Source organism: Anomaloglossus baeobatrachus, chromosome 4 (assembly GCF_048569485.1).
Source record: "Anomaloglossus baeobatrachus isolate aAnoBae1 chromosome 4, aAnoBae1.hap1, whole genome shotgun sequence".
Classification (NCBI taxonomy): domain Eukaryota; kingdom Metazoa; phylum Chordata; class Amphibia; order Anura; family Aromobatidae; genus Anomaloglossus; species Anomaloglossus baeobatrachus.
Genome location: NC_134356.1, coordinates 336,410,230 through 336,427,448, shown reverse-complemented (window position 1 = coordinate 336,427,448; position 17,219 = coordinate 336,410,230). Strand labels below are relative to the sequence as shown.

The 17,219-nt window shown below is 44.8% G+C and overlaps 1 protein-coding gene across 1 annotated transcript in view; it reads left to right on the top strand.

Annotated features, from left to right (window-relative positions):
• Nucleotides 1–17,219, top strand: part of FAM3C (FAM3 metabolism regulating signaling molecule C) — a 116,042-nt gene that overhangs the window by 48,385 nt on the left and 50,438 nt on the right. Inside the window, exon 3 of the mRNA XM_075345049.1 lies at nucleotides 16,985–17,033. Coding sequence (XP_075201164.1) covers nucleotides 17,021–17,033 — 13 coding nt within the window. The 5' untranslated portion in view covers nucleotides 16,985–17,020. The remainder of the gene's footprint in view (nucleotides 1–16,984; nucleotides 17,034–17,219) is intronic.

The window sequence follows — 17,219 nt, the reverse complement described above, 5'->3', positions numbered from 1 at the left end:
GCCTTAATATCTATATTCCATGATATGTGGTAACCAAGGTTTTTCCTGATTACCCAGTTTAACTGCAAAACATGCATGCTAACTTTTACGCACTGAGTCACATACCGTATATTTGTCCTTTTTTTGCGTGTTTTAATACTACAAATGTATCAGAATATATCAGCTTCATTCCTGGATCCAGTTGGATGACATATTCAACAATTTGAAGAGAAATGATGACTGGATACAGTCTTTTCTGATGCCTTGCTATACTTCGAACTATGCCATGTCGCTGTGTTTCATTCGGACTGTTGCTTCTTGGTCGATGTAAAGGTTCCTCATAAGGTTGATCATATAGTTTGACACACCCATGTCCTCCATGATATTCCGAAGGTTCTGAGGATCAACAGAGTCGAAGGCTTTTCTAAAGTCGAAGCAAAAATAGAACTCATTGCATTAATCTTTGGCTTTCAAGTCTCCCATGATAAGTAAATCTTTGACATCTTGTAGATTTCTTCTTGAACTTTATCGTAGGATAGTTCATCGTCATTCCTCTGTGTCATCTGTCGTTGGTTACTTGTATATTTGTAACATGAATTGACGCTTCTTAGTCATCTCAAGATGACTATGACAGACTTGACTGTACTTCAGGACAGTGCCGGCCAATCTTCAGTTGAGAATAAAAGTGACAACATTTCTTCAGTTATTATTGCCAGAATACTAGACCTAATGTTCGTTTCACTGGAAATGTCTGGATTGAGTCCATATTAATTCTCTAATTCTGAGTAACTCGAGTCCTGTTCTGTTCATTTCGGCCTTGACTATGTCGAGTTTGCCTTGGTTAATGGTTCGTATATTCCAAGTTCCAAATGTTGATATTTCTGCAGCTTTTGATCTTCTCTTTCGACCAAACCATGTATGCACCAAGACGTCCTTGCAGCTTTGATCCTAGCTCATCACGAGGGTTGGTCATACTCTGATGACAATTGGCTCGTCCCAGTAGCTTGTTCAGTGCCTTCCAACCTTGAGGTGCATCTTCCAGCACCATATCAACTTCCTTTAGTTGTACTCTCAAACAAGTTTTCTTGGAATAATACTGAAGTAGATTGCCAGGCCTTTCTTCCACACAGTAATGTGGCTCCTGTGAAGGAGCCATACTAAATCAGAGTTGTATCTTGCCAATGCAAACTGCCTCATTGCCCTACTCCCTTCTGCTGACACTGGCGCTGGGCAGTATGCTTACTTTGGTACCTCTAGTTAAAACCTGTATGCAGGGCCGGATTATAGGCGGGGCAGGCGGGGCTTCAGCCCCGGGGCCCCCACCAAAAGAGCTTCCAAGGGGGCCCCCACCACCAGGGCCATACTTGCCACCCGTCAGCAATTTTTTTTTTCTTTTCTTCACACCCGCTCCCCCTCCGTTAAGACAGTCTAAATCAGCTGTGTTTTCGGGGGGGGGGGGGGGGGGGCACCTACATTTATTTGTATCTGCGTCTCTAAGACGCAAAAACAAGCTGCGGGCACAGGACGCTGATTGACCTCGGAAGTACCATCGTTTGTACTTCCGGGGTCAGAGGTGTGCCTGCTCCCTGCTCTGCTGCGGCGTCCAATGCTGCGGACGTCACAGCAGGACGCCGCGGACGTCACAGCAGGACGCCGCCGCGGAGAAGACCCACGCGCGCGGCCGGCCGGCCGCGGAGGAGAGGACCCACGCGGGCGGCCGGCTGGCTGGCCGGCCGCGGAGGAGAGGACCCACGCGGGCGGCCGGCTGGCTGGCCGGCCGCGGAGGAGAGGACCCACGCGGGCGGCCGGCTGGCTGGCCGGCCGCGGAGGAGAGGACCCACGCGGGCGGCCGGCTGGCCGCGGAGGAGAGGACCCACGCGCGCGGCCGGCCGCGGAGAAGACCCACGCCGCGGCCAGGAGAGGAGACTAACCGGAGCAGGAGAATGGCCGCGGCACCGGAACAGCAGCAGGACGATGGCGGCCTATACCGGAGCAGCAGGAGGATGGCATCAGAGCAGGTAGGGACAGAGCTGAAGAAAGATGTGTGGTGTGATGCAGAGCTGTGTGGTGTGAAGCAGAGCTGTGTGGTGTGATGCAGAGCTGTGTGGTGTGATGCAGAGCTGTGTGTGAGAGTGTGTGTGTGAAAGAGAGCTGTGTGTGTGTGAAGCAGAGCTGTGTGTGAAGCAGAGCTGAAGAAATGTGTGGTGTGAAGCAGAGCTGTGTGTGTCTGTGTGTGAAGCAGAGCTGTGTGTGTGAGTGTGTGTGTGTGAAGCAGAGCTGTGTGTGTGTGAAGCAGAGCTGTGTGGTGTGATGCAGAGCTGTGTGGTGTGATGCAGAGCTGTGTGGTGTGATGCAGAGCTGTGTGGTGTGATGCAGAGCTGTGTGGTGTGATGCAGAGCTGTGTGTGTGATGCAGAGCTGTGTGTGTGAAGCAGAGCTGTGTGTGTGAGTGTGTGTGTGAAAGAGAGCTGTGTGTCTGTGAAGCAGAGCTGTGTGTGAAGCAGAGCTGAAGAAATGTGTGGTGTGAAGCAGAGCTGTGTGTGTCTGTGTGTGAAGCAGAGCTGTGTGAGAGTGTGTGTGAAAGAGAGCTGTGTGTGTGTGTGAAGCAGAGCTATGTGTGTGTGTGAAGCAGAGCTGAAGAAATGTGTGGTGTGAAGCAGAGCTGTGTGTGTGTCTGTGTGTGAAGCAGAGCTGTGTGTGAGTGTGTGTGAAAGAGAGCTGTGTGTGTGTGAAGCAGAGCTGAAGAAATGTGTGGTGTGAAGCAGAGCTGTGTGTGTGTCTGTGTGAAGCAGAGCTGTGTGTGTGTCTGTGTGTGAAGCAGAGCTGTGTGTGTGTGAGAGAAGCAGAGCTGAAGAAAGATGTGTGGTGTGAAGCAGAGCTGTGTGTGTGTGAGAGAAGCAGAGCTGAAGAAAGATGTGTGGTGTGAAGCAGAGCTGTGTGTGTGAGAGAAGCAGAGCTGAAGAAAGATGTGTGGTGTGAAGCAGAGCTGTGTGTGTGTGAGAGAAGCAGAGCTGAAGAAAGATGTGTGGTGTGAAGCAGAGCTGTGTGTGTGTGTGTGTGTGTGAAGCAGAGCTGAAGAAAGATGTGTGGTGTGAAGCAGAGCTGTGTGTGAGAGAAGCAGAGCTGAAGAAAGATGTGTGGTGTGAAGCAGAGCTGTGTGTGTGTGTGTGTGTGTGTGTGTGTGTGTGTGAAGCAGAGCTGAAGAAAGATGTGTGGTGTGAAGCAGAGCTGTGTGTGAAGCAGAGCTGAAGAAAGATGTGTGGTGTGAAGCAGAGCTGTGTGTGTGTGTGTGTGTGTGTGTGTGTGAAGCAGAGCTGAAGAAAGATGTGTGGTGTGAAGCAGAGCTGTGTGTGAAGCAGAGCTGAAGAAAGATGTGTGGTGTGAAGCAGAGCTGTGTGTGTGTGTGAAGCAGAGCTGAAGAAAGATGTGTGGTGTGAAGCAGAGCTGTGTGTGTGTGTGTGTGTGTGTGTGTGTGTGAAGCAGAGCTGAAGAAAGATGTGTGGTGTGAAGCAGAGCTGTGTGTGTGTGTGTGTGTGTGTGTGTGAAGCAGAGCTGAAGAAAGATGTGTGGTGTGAAGCAGAGCTGTGTGTGAAGCAGAGCTGAAGAAAGATGTGTGGTGTGAAGCAGAGCTGTGTGTGAAGCAGAGCTGAAGAAAGATTTGTGGTGTGAAGCAGAGCTGTGTGTGTGTGTGTGTGTGTGTGTGTGTGAAGCAGAGCTGAAGAAAGATGTGTGGTGTGAAGCAGAGCTGTGTGTGAAGCAGAGCTGAAGAAAGATGTGTGGTGTGAAGCAGAGCTGTGTGTGAAGCAGAGCTGAAGAAAGATTTGTGGTGTGAAGCAGAGCTGTGTGTGTGTGTGAAGCAGAGCTGTGTGTGTGTGTGTGTGTGTGTGTGTGTGTGTGTGAAGCAGAGCTGAAGAAAGATGTGTGGTGTGAAGCAGAGCTGTGTGTGTGAAGCAGAGCTGTGTGTGTGAAGCAGAGCTGTGTGTTTGAAGCAGAGCTGTGTGTGTGTATATATGAATCAGAGCACTCTATGCGGCACCCCAGAACTATATGGGTCCCCCAGAGCGCTAAGCCACCCATCCCAGTAATGTGTACGCCACCAGAGCGGTTTGCCACTCCAGTAACGTCTATGCCCCCCCCAGTAATGTCTATGCCCCCTGCCCCTCCTGTAATGTATTTATTGTAGGCCCCAGCCCCTCCTGTGATGTATATACATCAGTGCTGTGTCAGTGTGCATGGTGTGCAGTCATGTCTGTTATTGATGGCCATCATGCAACACAGCCATATGTCCTGGAGGAGCTGAAAACAAGCGGGAGAGGTGAGTGAGGCTGCTTGTGACTTCTCCATATTAACACCTGTAATGCGTCTGTGTCTGCATGTATGTCAGTGTATATGACTGTGCATATATTTGTCTGTTTAAATGTATTTTTGTGAATTTGTCTTCAAATATGTATATGTACGTATGCCTGTATGTGTATGTGTGTGTCTGTGTGTGGATGGGGCCCACTGAGACTCAACCGGGGACCACAAAAACCTGGAGCCGTCCCTGGCTGCCTTAACATTGGGATCAATTAAAAATATGTGAGTAAAGGCCGCTTTACACGCTGCGATATCGGTCCCGATATCGCTAGCGTGCGTACCCGCCCCCATCTGTTGCGCGACACGGGCAAATCGCTGCCCGTGCCGCACAACATCGCCCAGAGCCGTCACACATACTTACCTGTCCGGCGACGTCGCTGTGACCGGCGAACCGCCTCCTTTCTAAGGGGGCGGTCCATGCGGCGTCACAGCGACGCCACTGAAGCGTCACTTAACCGCCGCCCAATAGCAGCGGAGGGGTGGAGATGAGCGGGATGTAACATCCCGCCCACCTCCTTTCTTCTGCATAGCGGCCGGGAGGCAGGTAAGGAGAGCTTCCTCGTTCCTGCGGTGTCACACGGAGCGATGTGTGCTGCCACAGGAACGAGGAACAACTTCGTTACTACTGCAGCAACGATATTAGAGAATGGACCCCCATGTCGCCGATTAGCGATTTTGCACGTTTTTGCAACGATGCAAAATCGCTTATCGGTGTCACACGAAACGGCATCGCTAATGCGGCCGAATGTGCGTCACGAATTCCGTGACCCCAAAGACTCCGCATTAGCGATGTCGCAGCGTGTAAAGCCCCCTTTACTCTACTTTCTTTGTATAAGTGACGGCTGTGAGTAATCCTGGACTGTATCTGTATTGTACTGTGTGTATAAGTGACGGCTGTGAGTGATCCTGGACTGTATCTGTATTGTACTGTGTGTATAAGTGACGGCTGTGAGTGATCCTGGACTGTATCTGTATTGTACTGTGTGTATAAGTGACGGCTGTGAGTGATCCTGGACTGTATCTGTATTGTTCTGTGTGTATAAGTGACGGCTGTGAGTGATCCTGGACTGTATCTGTATTGTACTGTGTGTATAAGTGACGGCTGTGAGTTATCCTGGACTGTATCTGTATTGTAGTCCTGTAAATCTGAATATGGCAGATCAGGGTAAAGGTCCAGTCACACTAAGCAACTTACCAGCGATCCCAACAACGATAGGGATCGCTGGTAAGTTGCTAGGAGGTTGCTGGTGAGATGTCACACTGCGACGCTCCAGCGATCCCACCAGCAACCTGACCTGGCAGGGATCGCTGGAGCGTCGCTACACAAGTTGCTGGTGAGCTCACCAGCAACCAGTGACCAGCCCCCAGCGCCGCGTGGAAGATGCTGCGCTTGGTAACTAAGGTAAATATCGGGTAACCAACCCGATATTTACCTTGGTTACCAGCGCACGCAGCTACACGTGCAGAGAGCAGGAAGCAGCGCACACTGAGCGCTGGCTCCCTGCTCTCCTAGTTACAGCACACATCGGGTTAATTAACCCGATGTGTGCTGCAGCTACATGTGCACAGAGCAGGGAGCAGCGCACAATGCTTAGCGCTGGCTCCTTGCTCTCCTAGTTACAGCACACATCGGGTTAATTAACCCGATGTGTGCTGCAGCTACATGTGCACAGAGCAGGAGCCGGCACTGACAGTGAGAGCGGCGGAGGCTGGTAACAAAGGTAAATATCGGGTAACCAAGGACAGGGCTTCTTGGTTACCCGATGTTTACATTGGTTACCAGCCTCCGCAGAAGCCGGCTCCTGCTGCCTGCACATTTAGTTGTTGCTGTCTCGCTGTCACACACAGCGATGTGCGCTTCACAGCGGGACAGCAACAACTAAAAAATGGCCCAGGACATTCAGCAACAACCAACGACCTCACAGCAGGGGCCAGGTTGTTGCTGGATGTCCCACACAGCAACATCACTAGCAACGTCACAAAAGTTGTTCGTTAGCAGCGATGTTGCTAGCGATGTTGCTTAATGTGACGGGGCCTTAAGATACATGTTTATTGGATTTATATCTAAATGCTACAGTTCGTGCTCTACTGTTATGGCTAAAAATGTTAACGTTTATGGGGCCCCCACCAGATTTTCTGCCCAGGGGCCCCCACCAACCTTAATCCGGCCCTGCCTGTATGTCTGGGGTGTCCTTGATAGCAAAATACTTTGTCAACAGCATGGCTTTCAACATCACTGATCCACACAAATACACACATCAAATACACTATACAGACATCAAATACAATACAGATATTGAATACACAATAGCCCATCAAATACACATAACAAAACACAGAAAAGACACAATGCAGACAAAAAGTCACAGTACAGACATCAGGTACAAAATACAGATATTAAACACACAATATAGTCAACAAATACAGAATACACAGTAACACATCATTATACAGTGCTAAAGAATTCCAACAGAGTGCCTGATTATGTACCAAAAAAATTCTATCAATTAATACCAGTGTATGGTGCTTCAAAAATACCAATATACCAAAAATGCCAATATGTATGAAAAAAATCCCATCAACTAATACCAATATACAGTGCTTACCAAATATCCCAAACAGACTAATGTATAGAGCTCAAATAATATGCAACAAAATCACTATACAAGGTTAAAATAACCTCAAAATTTAGAGCACAAATAGTAGCAAGTTATAGTGCTCGAATAACTTGTCCAAAAATAAATACCCCAGTCAACTAATGCCACATACCATGCCCAAATAATATGGGTATTTAGTGCCCAAATATTAACTAGCAGCAATTTGTCTACAATACCCTGCCCTTAGTAATTTTAGCACAGTAAGGCTATGTGCGCACGTGTGCGCTCTGCACCGCACCTAAAAGGTGCGCTTCACTGCGCAGCTGAAAAGCTCCATTCTGAAGCGCATGGTGCCGGCAGAGAACGTGCGCTTTGCATGCAGCTCTTGCCATAGACAGAGCAGGGGCTGCCGGCAAAGCGCACGGAAGAAGTGACATGTCACTTCTTAGAACGCGCGCTTCGGGCAGCAGCCGAAGCGCTGCGCTCTAAGACGCCACGTGCGCACAGCCCCTGCACAATCTCCATAGATTATGCAGGGGACGCAGGACGCATGCAGTTACGCTGCGCTACAAAGCGCAGCGTAACTGCATGTAATACGCACACGTGCGCACATAGCCTTGATATATATTTTCTGAACATGACCATATTGTGCCCAATTAGCCATTTTCCTCTCTGTTGTCAAATTACCGATTAGTGTGAATGGTCTCAGGTGTGAATGGGGAGCAGGTCTGTTCAGTTTGGTGTTATCCTGCACACACTCTCGTACTGGTCACTGGAAGTTCATCATGGCTCCTCATGGCAAAGAATGCGCTGAAGATCTTAAACAAAGAATTGTTGCTCTACATAAAGATGGCCCAGGCTATAAGAAGATTGCCAACACCTGAAACAGAGTTGTAGTAGGGTGGGCAAGACCATACACTGGTTTAACAAGACAGGATCCACTCAGAAGAGACCTCGACCAAAGAAGTTGAATTCATGAGCTTGGCGTCATATCCATACATTGTCTTTTCAAGATGGACATATGAGTGCTGCCAGCATTACTACAGAGGTTAAAGGGGTGGTAGGTGACCAACCTGTCAGTGCTCAGACCATACCCTGTTCACTGTATGAAATTGGTCTGCATGGCTGTCATTCCAGAAGGAAGCATTTTCTCAAGATGATGCACAAGAAAGCCCACAAACAGTTTGCTGAAGACATGCAGACTAAAGACATGGATTACTGGATACATTTCCTGTGGTCTGATGAGATGAAGAAAAGCTTATTTGGTTCAGATGGTGTCAAGTATGTGTGGTGGCAACCAGTTGAGGAGTACAAAGACAAGTGTGTCTTTCCTACAGTCAAACAAAGTGGTGGGAGTGTCATGGTTTGGGGTTGCATGAGTGCTAACATTAATTGTGACATAGCAGATCTTGCTCACCTCCGAATTACATAATGCAGGGCCGAATTCCCACGTAACAACTGTAAACACACCTCCAAAATGACCACTGCCTTGCTAAAGAAACTGAGGGTAAGACTGTGTGCACATAGTGCGTTTTGTGATGCAGTTTAGTCACAAAACTGCAAGCAAATCCTTATGCCAGGAGAATCCTGAAGTGTGGTGCATATGTTGAGTGTTTTTTTCCTTGAAAATTTGCCTGCTGTTGTCACCATTGACAATAATAAAAAGAAAAGCGTGCAAAAAATGTGCCTTTTCGCGTGGCGTTTTTCCTGTCAAGAGATGCAAAATTTTTTCCAACCAAATACTTAACATGAACATGAACCCTAGAGGTGCTGGACTGGCCAAGCATGTCTCCAGACCTAAAGCTTATTGGGCATCTGTGAGACATACTCAAACAGAAAGTGGAGGCGCGGAAGGTCTCTAACATCCATCAGCTCCATGATCTGGTCATGGAGGAGTAGAAGAGGATTCCAGCGGCTCCTGTGAAGCTCTAGTGAACTCCATGCCAAGAGAGTTAAGGCAATGCTTGAAAATAACGGTGGCCACACCAAATTTTAACACTTTGAGCATAATTTTGACATTTTCACTTACGGGTGTACTTCCTTTTGTTCCCAGTGGTTTTAGATATTAATGGCTGTGTGAGTTATTTAGAAGACACACCAAGTTTACACTGTTAGGCTATGTGCGCACATTGCGGATTTGTTTCTCCAGTGAAAAACACACCTGGCAAAGAAACGCACCTACCTACAGAAAAAACGCACCAAAAACGTACATTTTTACTGCGGTTTGGTTAATTTTTTTGGTGCGAATTTACCTCGTTTTTGTTTGTGGCTTTGTCCCTGCGTTTTTTTTTTAACATTTGAACACGGAAAAACGCAGAAAGTGGCAGAAAAGAAGTGACATGCTACTTCTTTTTGCTGCAGAAATTCTGCAGAATTGCTGCAGAAATGTATAGTATCCAAGAAGAAATTGCGCATTACGACTACCGTATAAAAAAAATAACCTTTACTGTACATCAGCGTCTTCAGCCTTTCTCAAGTCTTTCCTTTTTGTGTACACTGCTGATTATCATGTTTTTGTTTTTGTTTTTTTTTCCATGAAATTTTTTTGTATCTACTGTATATTTGTGCTGGCATTCCCTTAAGTTCACCACACTGTGGGATATTGTCCACCTTTTTAATATTTTTTAATAATTGATGTACAATAAAGGTTATGCTTTTTTTTTTTGGTTTTCTAGTCTTAATGCGCAATTTCTTATGTTTTTCCTCACTATCTGACATGAAATCAGAATAAACCTTTCCTGTTTTAGGTCAATTAGGAACCAAAGTTATTTATATTTGCCAAATGCCAGAATAATGAGAGAGAGAATGTTTCAAGGCATTTTTATTACTTTCTGCAAATTCAAAAGTTTCCATACATTTCATTAGTATTTGGTACCATTGCCCTTAAACTGTATGAATTGGGTGAAACGTTTTAGCTTTCCTTCCACAAGCTTCTCACAATAGTTGGTAGGAATTTGGACCCATTCATCCTGACAACTGGTGTAACTGAGCTATGGTTGTAGGTTGCCTTGCTCGCACCTGCCTTTTCAGCTTTGCCCATAAATTTTTAATTGGATTGATATTATAATATATAATATTTATTCACTTATATAGCGCTATTAATTCCATAGCGCTTTACATACATCAGCAATCAGGGGTTTGTGATGGCCGCTGCAAAACATTGACTTTGTTATCCTTAAGCCACTTTGTAACCAGTTTGGCAATATGCCTTAGGCCATTACCCATTTGGAAGACCCCTTTCTGCCCAAGCTTTAAGTACCTGGCTGATGTCTTGAGATGTTGCTGCAGTATTGCTGCATAATCTGCTTTCCTCGTGATGCCATCTATTTTGTGAAGTGCACCAGTCCCTCCTGCAGCAGAACAACCCCACAACATGATGCTGCCACCCCTGTGTTTCACAGTTGGGATGGTGTTCTTAGGCTTCATAGCTTCATCGTTTTTCCTCCAAAGGTAACAATGGTCATTATGGCCAAACAGTTCAATTTTAGTTTCGCCAGCCGACAGGACATGACTCCAAAAATTAAGGGCTTTGATCTGTGTGCATTTGCAAAAATGTAATCTGGCATTTTTATGTTTCTTTAGGAGTAATGGCTTCTTCCTGGCAGACTGGCCTTACGCCCCATGTTGATACAGTACTCATTTCACTGTGGATAATGACACAATCTTACCAGCTTCTGCCAGCATCTTCACAAGGTCTTTTGTTCTTGGGTTAATGTTCGCATGTCTGACTAAAGCACGTTCATATCTGGTACACAGAACCTGTCTCCTTCCTGAGCGGTATGATGGTTGGACATTCCCATCTTGTTTGTACTTGCGTTTAATTGTTTGTCCAGATGAATGAGGCACCTTCAGGTATCTAAAAAGTTTACCCGAGAATGCACCAGACTTTTGCAAGCCCACAATGCTCTTCGTGAGATCTGAGATCCTGAGAAGTTTATTTTGATTTGATGTCAGATAGTGAGAAAAACATGCAGATGTGTGATTTTAGATAGTGTATGTACATTTCAGGTTTCAACTGTATATGACTCATGTTTGTGATAAATTTACTGTAGTAAAATGGTTACATCTACTATCATGTAGCTATAGTGCAGCACAGATTCATCTCAACTAATAGTGAAGTAGAAAAAATGGAGATTCCAGCACCGCTCAGTAAAATGTAAAACATAGCTTTATTAGGAATAAAAGTTAAAAGCCATGGGAAAAAACGTCCATTTAGCTCCATAAGTAGACCAGGTAAGTGTGTCTACGCGTTTCAGGCACAACATGCTTTTAATGGGCATGTTTTGCCTGAAACACGCAGACATTTACCTGGTCTACTTATGGAGCTAAATGGACGTTTTTTTCCCATGGCTTTTAACTTTTATTCCTAATAAAGCTATGTTTTACATTTTACTTGCGTTGCTGGAATCTCCATTTTTTTTCTACTTCATTATATGCACCTGGATACCGGTCCAGGATTTCCGGGCACTGCTATTATCCATTCACGGTCTGGTGACCTGTTTTTTCTTTGTTCTTTTGTTATCTTAACTAATTGCCTAGATTCTTTGACCAGGAATAAAACAGACATTTCATACCTTTCCCAAAGTCCTATGAAAAAATATTCATCACATTGATACTGCACTGAACCACTGTACCCCAATATATTCTAGGAGTTGGAGTCGGTCCATTTTATACCAACCCTGACTCCACCAAAATGAACACCAACTCCGACTCCACAGCCCTAATACACACACACACACACACACACACACACACACACACACGCTAGATGTGGCTGCACTTTGCATAGATATCACATGCGACTACATTGAGAAATAATGTGGTGTTTTGTTTTTTTTTATGTCCTGTTTTGTTTTTGATTTGGATACGTATGTGCATTAGAACATACAAGCATCGCACAGATAAGGAACTCAAGGCTACATTATTTAGATGACTTGGTTGAATACCAACACTATAATAACACACTCCAGATAAATACCTATTATTTTTTATTGGTGATCTTCTGTAATCTCCTGTTTGTTTTCAGATTAAGTATCTACTCAGCACAAAAATAACCATTATGGTGGACAGTTAATCTACTATGATTAGTTAAAGGAGTCGTTCACTACTCTGCAATAATGACCACCTCCCTGTAAAACTGATATGGAAGACTTTTTCTGAAAACCTTGTTCAGCCAATTCTGCCTCTGTCTGAGGTGCGCTATTGTGCTCTGCTCATCCCCATGAAGTGACCCCTTGAGCTCCATGACCTCTGAGATCTGGTGATGCCATGTCGACTTTCAGTTGACCCGAGATTTCCGAGGCCGGCCCCAGTCTTCCTGAGTGTGGGCAGTGTTTCACTGCTCGTCACAGCCCAGCATCGTTCCTGCTTGCGACGCTCTGTATCAAAGCAGAAAGTGCGCAAGATGCTGGGCTATGATGAGCGGTGAAAAGCTGCCCACAGCCCAATCACTGAGGAAGACTGGGGCCGACGTTGGTGATTTCGGGTTCACTGGAAGCTGATGTGATCCTCCCGGATCTCATAGGTCACAGAGCACAGGGAGGTCACTTCATGGAAATGAGCAGTTTATAATTGCGCCGCTCAGCGGCAGAATTGGCTGAGTAAGGTATTTAGAAAAAGCCTTCCCTATCAGTTTCAGTGCTGTGACCACTATTGCAGGCTAGTGAACCACCCCTTTAAGTATCAAATGAGACCATTCATTGATAGCATGCCATGCATTTCTTAAAGGGGTGGTTCACCCATATTTTTTATTGTCTAGTTCGATATTATGTTGAGAAACAATGTTTCTCTCAAATACCTTGTGTTGGCAATAGTGCCTGTGAGAGGCGCTATTGCAGACCGCTGTTCCCCATCCAGTGACGTACCCGTGAAATGCTGCCACGTCACATCCGTGCAGCCGGCTGCATTCTGAGCCCATCTGCCCATTTTTCAGTGTTTAATGTACTGAGACGCAGGCATACTTCTTCTTGTGTTAAATTAGTTATATCAGATGGTTAACTTTGATTTTTCACTTGCTGAATGATCTCTGGAACAGTCAGCTTCTTCATGAACACAGATGAAAGTGCCTGTTTAATATCTCAGCCTTTTCTTTGTCGTCTATAATTATCCTGTTCTCTATTAAGGGGCTGATATCATCCGTTTGTTTTGGGGATTTACTTTAATTTTGTTGCAGATTTCTGTTTCAGTAGCTAATTTTGTTAGCTTGATCTATTTTTTACATTTCCTATTAAGATTTGTATACTACTGAAATGCTATTCTCAGCCTTCAAGGTTTTTAATGCACTTTTTTTCATCTTACAGGCGAATAGTTTTCTGTAATATCTAAATAACAGTACTTTCAATCTCACATTTAAGAATAACTTTCAGAATAAGACTATTAATTGTTTGGACATCTCTTTAACTGGAGATGACATAATTAACTGTGTGATAATCAGTCCATTCAGAGCCCACCAATAGCAACTCCTTATTGCAAGCACAATCCTGCTTACCTCCCTATATTATTAAGCATATCCCTGTAGGGGAGCTTATTAGAACAAAGAGAAGTTGCTCTCAATCTAATCCGTTTTCTCACTAAATCTGCTAAAGTATGCAACTGGCTTTAAACGAGAGGTTATCCGGAATGGTCTTTAAAAAGAGCAAACTCTTTAATGATGAATGTAGACTGGAAGTCTTTATTTTTTGGATATTAAAAAGAGAAAAAGTTGTTACAGGACCTATGACGCACAGTTTGTTACATTTTCCACCCAGTACATTCCACAATATGACCAGATAGTTAAAATCATTAAAAGATACTTACCGATTTTAAATTTTGTTATAACCCTAGCTGTGGCATGTCAAAAAACAGATGTTAGATTTGTAGCTAGAGGGGTTCCAATTTAGGCAGTATGCTTTGTCCCAATCATCAGGTGGATTGCGATATACATAGGAATAAGAGGTGGCTCTCATAGAGACGTTTTTATAAATGTGACCACCATCCTTGCTTTGCATGTAATTACACTTTTAAAAGTAATAATTTTTATTTATTTAGTACAGGGGACACCTACCAAATTCTAATTTCTGAGTTGCTACACTGAGGGAGTTATATATTTACTAGATTGTAAGAAGTATGTTGGATGTATGATTGGTCATGTCAAAATCAGAATCCGGCGTCATTTCAAACATTCAAAAATTAAATGCTCTCTATCTCATCAGTATCGAAACATTGTATACTCATAAGTTTATATCCGAATGCTGACGTTTTTTGTTCACCACAAAACTGCACTGTGTTCACTACGAAACTGCTACTTTTGGCCAGAAAAACATAGCCTCTGGCCCAAAAACACATTAAAAAACACATGCGGTTTTGACAATGCGTGGGTTTTTTTTTTTTAATCATTTTTATTTAATGGGTTAAAAATAGTGATGAGCCGACTCAGACTGTAAAGTCCGACCCATGTGGGTTCAAAGGTACCCAAGTGCCAGATCCGGCATTCGTGTAGGAAAAAAAAATAAAGGCACAGTAAAGAAAAAAATAATAAAGCGAGCACGCTATACTTACTGAGCCACGGCGTGGCTGTAATAATTGCTCCCTCGGCTGCTCATTCTGCTTCCAGAGCCGCTCATTAGCCTCATATATATTCACTGCTTTCCCCGCCCACCGGTGTCTGTGATTGGGTACAGTCAGAAGCGCCCCCACACTGAGTGACAGCAAGTCTGACGCTTCCAATCACAGACATTGTTTGCTGGTCTATATCACACAGTAAAAATAAATACATTTTTTTTAAAAAACGACGTAGGATCCCTCATATTGTAACTAGCTTAGATAAAGCATACGGCTACAGCCCCCAGGCATATGCTTCTCTTGGCTGTGTATCAAACAGAAACCGCATGCGGCTTTTTAAAAAAATTATTTTAAATAAATAATTTTAAAAACGACATGCATTCCCCCCCCCCTTCCCTCAATTTTGATACCCATCCATGATAAAGCCTGACAGCTAGGGGCTTTTATTCTCTGGCTGGAGAGACTCATGAGTATTGAGGCGCCCCGCCTAAAAATAGCAGCCTGCAGCCGTCTAGGATTGCCAAATCCATTAGATGTGACTATCCCAGCACTGTACCCGACTCTTCCCGATTGCCCTGGTGTGGTGGCAATTGGGGTAATAAGTGGTTAATCTCAGCTCAGAGCTGCCACTAAGTTCTAGATTAGTAATGTGAGGCATCTGCGACCCTCCCTATTACTAATTTGTAAGTGAAATTAAATAAACACAAACACCAAAAAAGTCCTGTATTTGAAATAAAATAAAAAAGCACTCTCTTTCACCTTTTAATTAATCCCCAAAACACCCCTGCAGGTCTGACGTAATCCACACAAGGTCCCACGACAATTCCAGCTCAGCTACATCTGAGTCACAGTGTGCGATTATGGCAAGATGCCTGTGCTGTCTTTCAACAAACGTTATTCAGCATCTGAACAGCATCTGAACGCAGACATGGAATTCCGTCAGAAGTCCATGTTTGAGCTTGAACCCCAGACACTAGGTATCTGGTAAGAACCTCGAACTTTACTGCTTGGGTTCGTTCATCTCTGCTCTTTTAGATGTAGATATCCATTTTCTTATCTCTGTGGTGAGAAGGTTCAGTGTCTCAGGAGCTAGGGAGCAAGCCATAAGTGTCTTATCTACAGTACATATGCTGTGCATATAGAGACCTATTTTTCTAGATAACAGGCTTGAAGGCTTGCTCCAGTGTGATTACTTTATTTACAAGTACTACCGTAATTTCTCAGGTTTAAAGGCCCAGTCACACACAACGACTTACCAGCGATCCCGAAAACGATGCGACCTGATAGGTGAGATGTCACACAGTCAGACCTTACCAATGATGCAGGAACGATACAGGTCGCAGTAGCGCCCTGTATAACGATCTCAGCAGTCACTGTGACCCTGTCACACAGTGTCAAACACAGCGATGTGTCCTGCCCAGCAGGACATCGCCTTTGAAGAAAATGGCCTGGACCATTCTGCAATGACTAGAGATCTCACAGCAGGGGCCTGATCGCTGGTAGGTGTCACACATAACAAGATCGCTAACGGAATCGCTACTGCGTCACAGAAACCGTGACTCAGCTGCGATCTCGCTAGCGATCTCATTATATGTGACGGTACCTTAACAGTGTATAACAATGACATTGACTGACACCCTTCTACACTCATTTAAATAAGACACTTTTCTAGAAGTCAAGTTTTGTGCAAAGATCATATCCACTTGTGAGGTACTGTGGGAGTCTGGGTACTGCAGGTTTAGGATGAAAGGAGCAGTTTGGTTTCCACTAAACACTAAATGTAAAGGATTATTCACACTTTAGGCGTATACAAATACTGTGTCATACAAGTCTTGGGCCTACTTGCAGTATCTGGCATGGAAGTGACTGGGCGTGACTGCCCGGAGATAGTGGGTGGAATGGAGACAGTGGGTAGGATCGCCTGGAGTTAGTGCGTGTAAGTCCACATGGTCATGGAGTTCTTTATATGTACAGACACAAGTTATATTGTGGTCGCTCGGCATAAGCAAATTCCCTAAAATTGTCTGCCGCTAGTTGGGGGGTGGGTACATCGCTTTACCCCCAAACGTCCATCCTCAGGCAATGTAATCATGCCCCCCCTAAATATGACATCCCATGTCACATCCTTATGGTGCCTTGCTCATGTACGTGGCTTTCTTTCTCTCCGATCATGCCCAATGAAGCCATGTGTGCTTTCCCATTCCTCAGTGTGCCAATAATGCCAGGTAAAGTATATCTTTTCGCGCTCTCGGAGAAGGTAATTCGTGCTCATGCTCGAAATTTCGAGAGTTGCGAGGATGCTGCGGCAAGTGAGAAAAACATCAATCATGCAAGATAACTGCAATAGTAATTGATTTTGTGCAAATAACACTTGTTTAGGATGTCAAGGACATGCTTAGACTTCTAGAATAGGGCTGAAAGGTTTAGTGTAACTTGTTTTTACTTTGTGTGAACGGAGTATTCTAGTTTTTGTTTTCTGTATAAGTAATAGCTTGTTTAATGTTTTTGTTGCAGGCTGGTGCGGAGAACGTTACATCACCCGTGTCAATCATGAGGGTGGCAGGTTAGTAGATTTGTCAGTTATGTCAGACTGTTGTCATTGAGTCAGCAAACAATTTGTCACATTGTGTGTTATGTTTGTTGTTCACACCTGGTTTCAGGTGGTGACTTCATACTGAAAGCTTATGTCCCGCAATCCTCTGTTAGTACGGATCCAGCAGCAATTCATTGGCAACTAAGATGTGGAAAC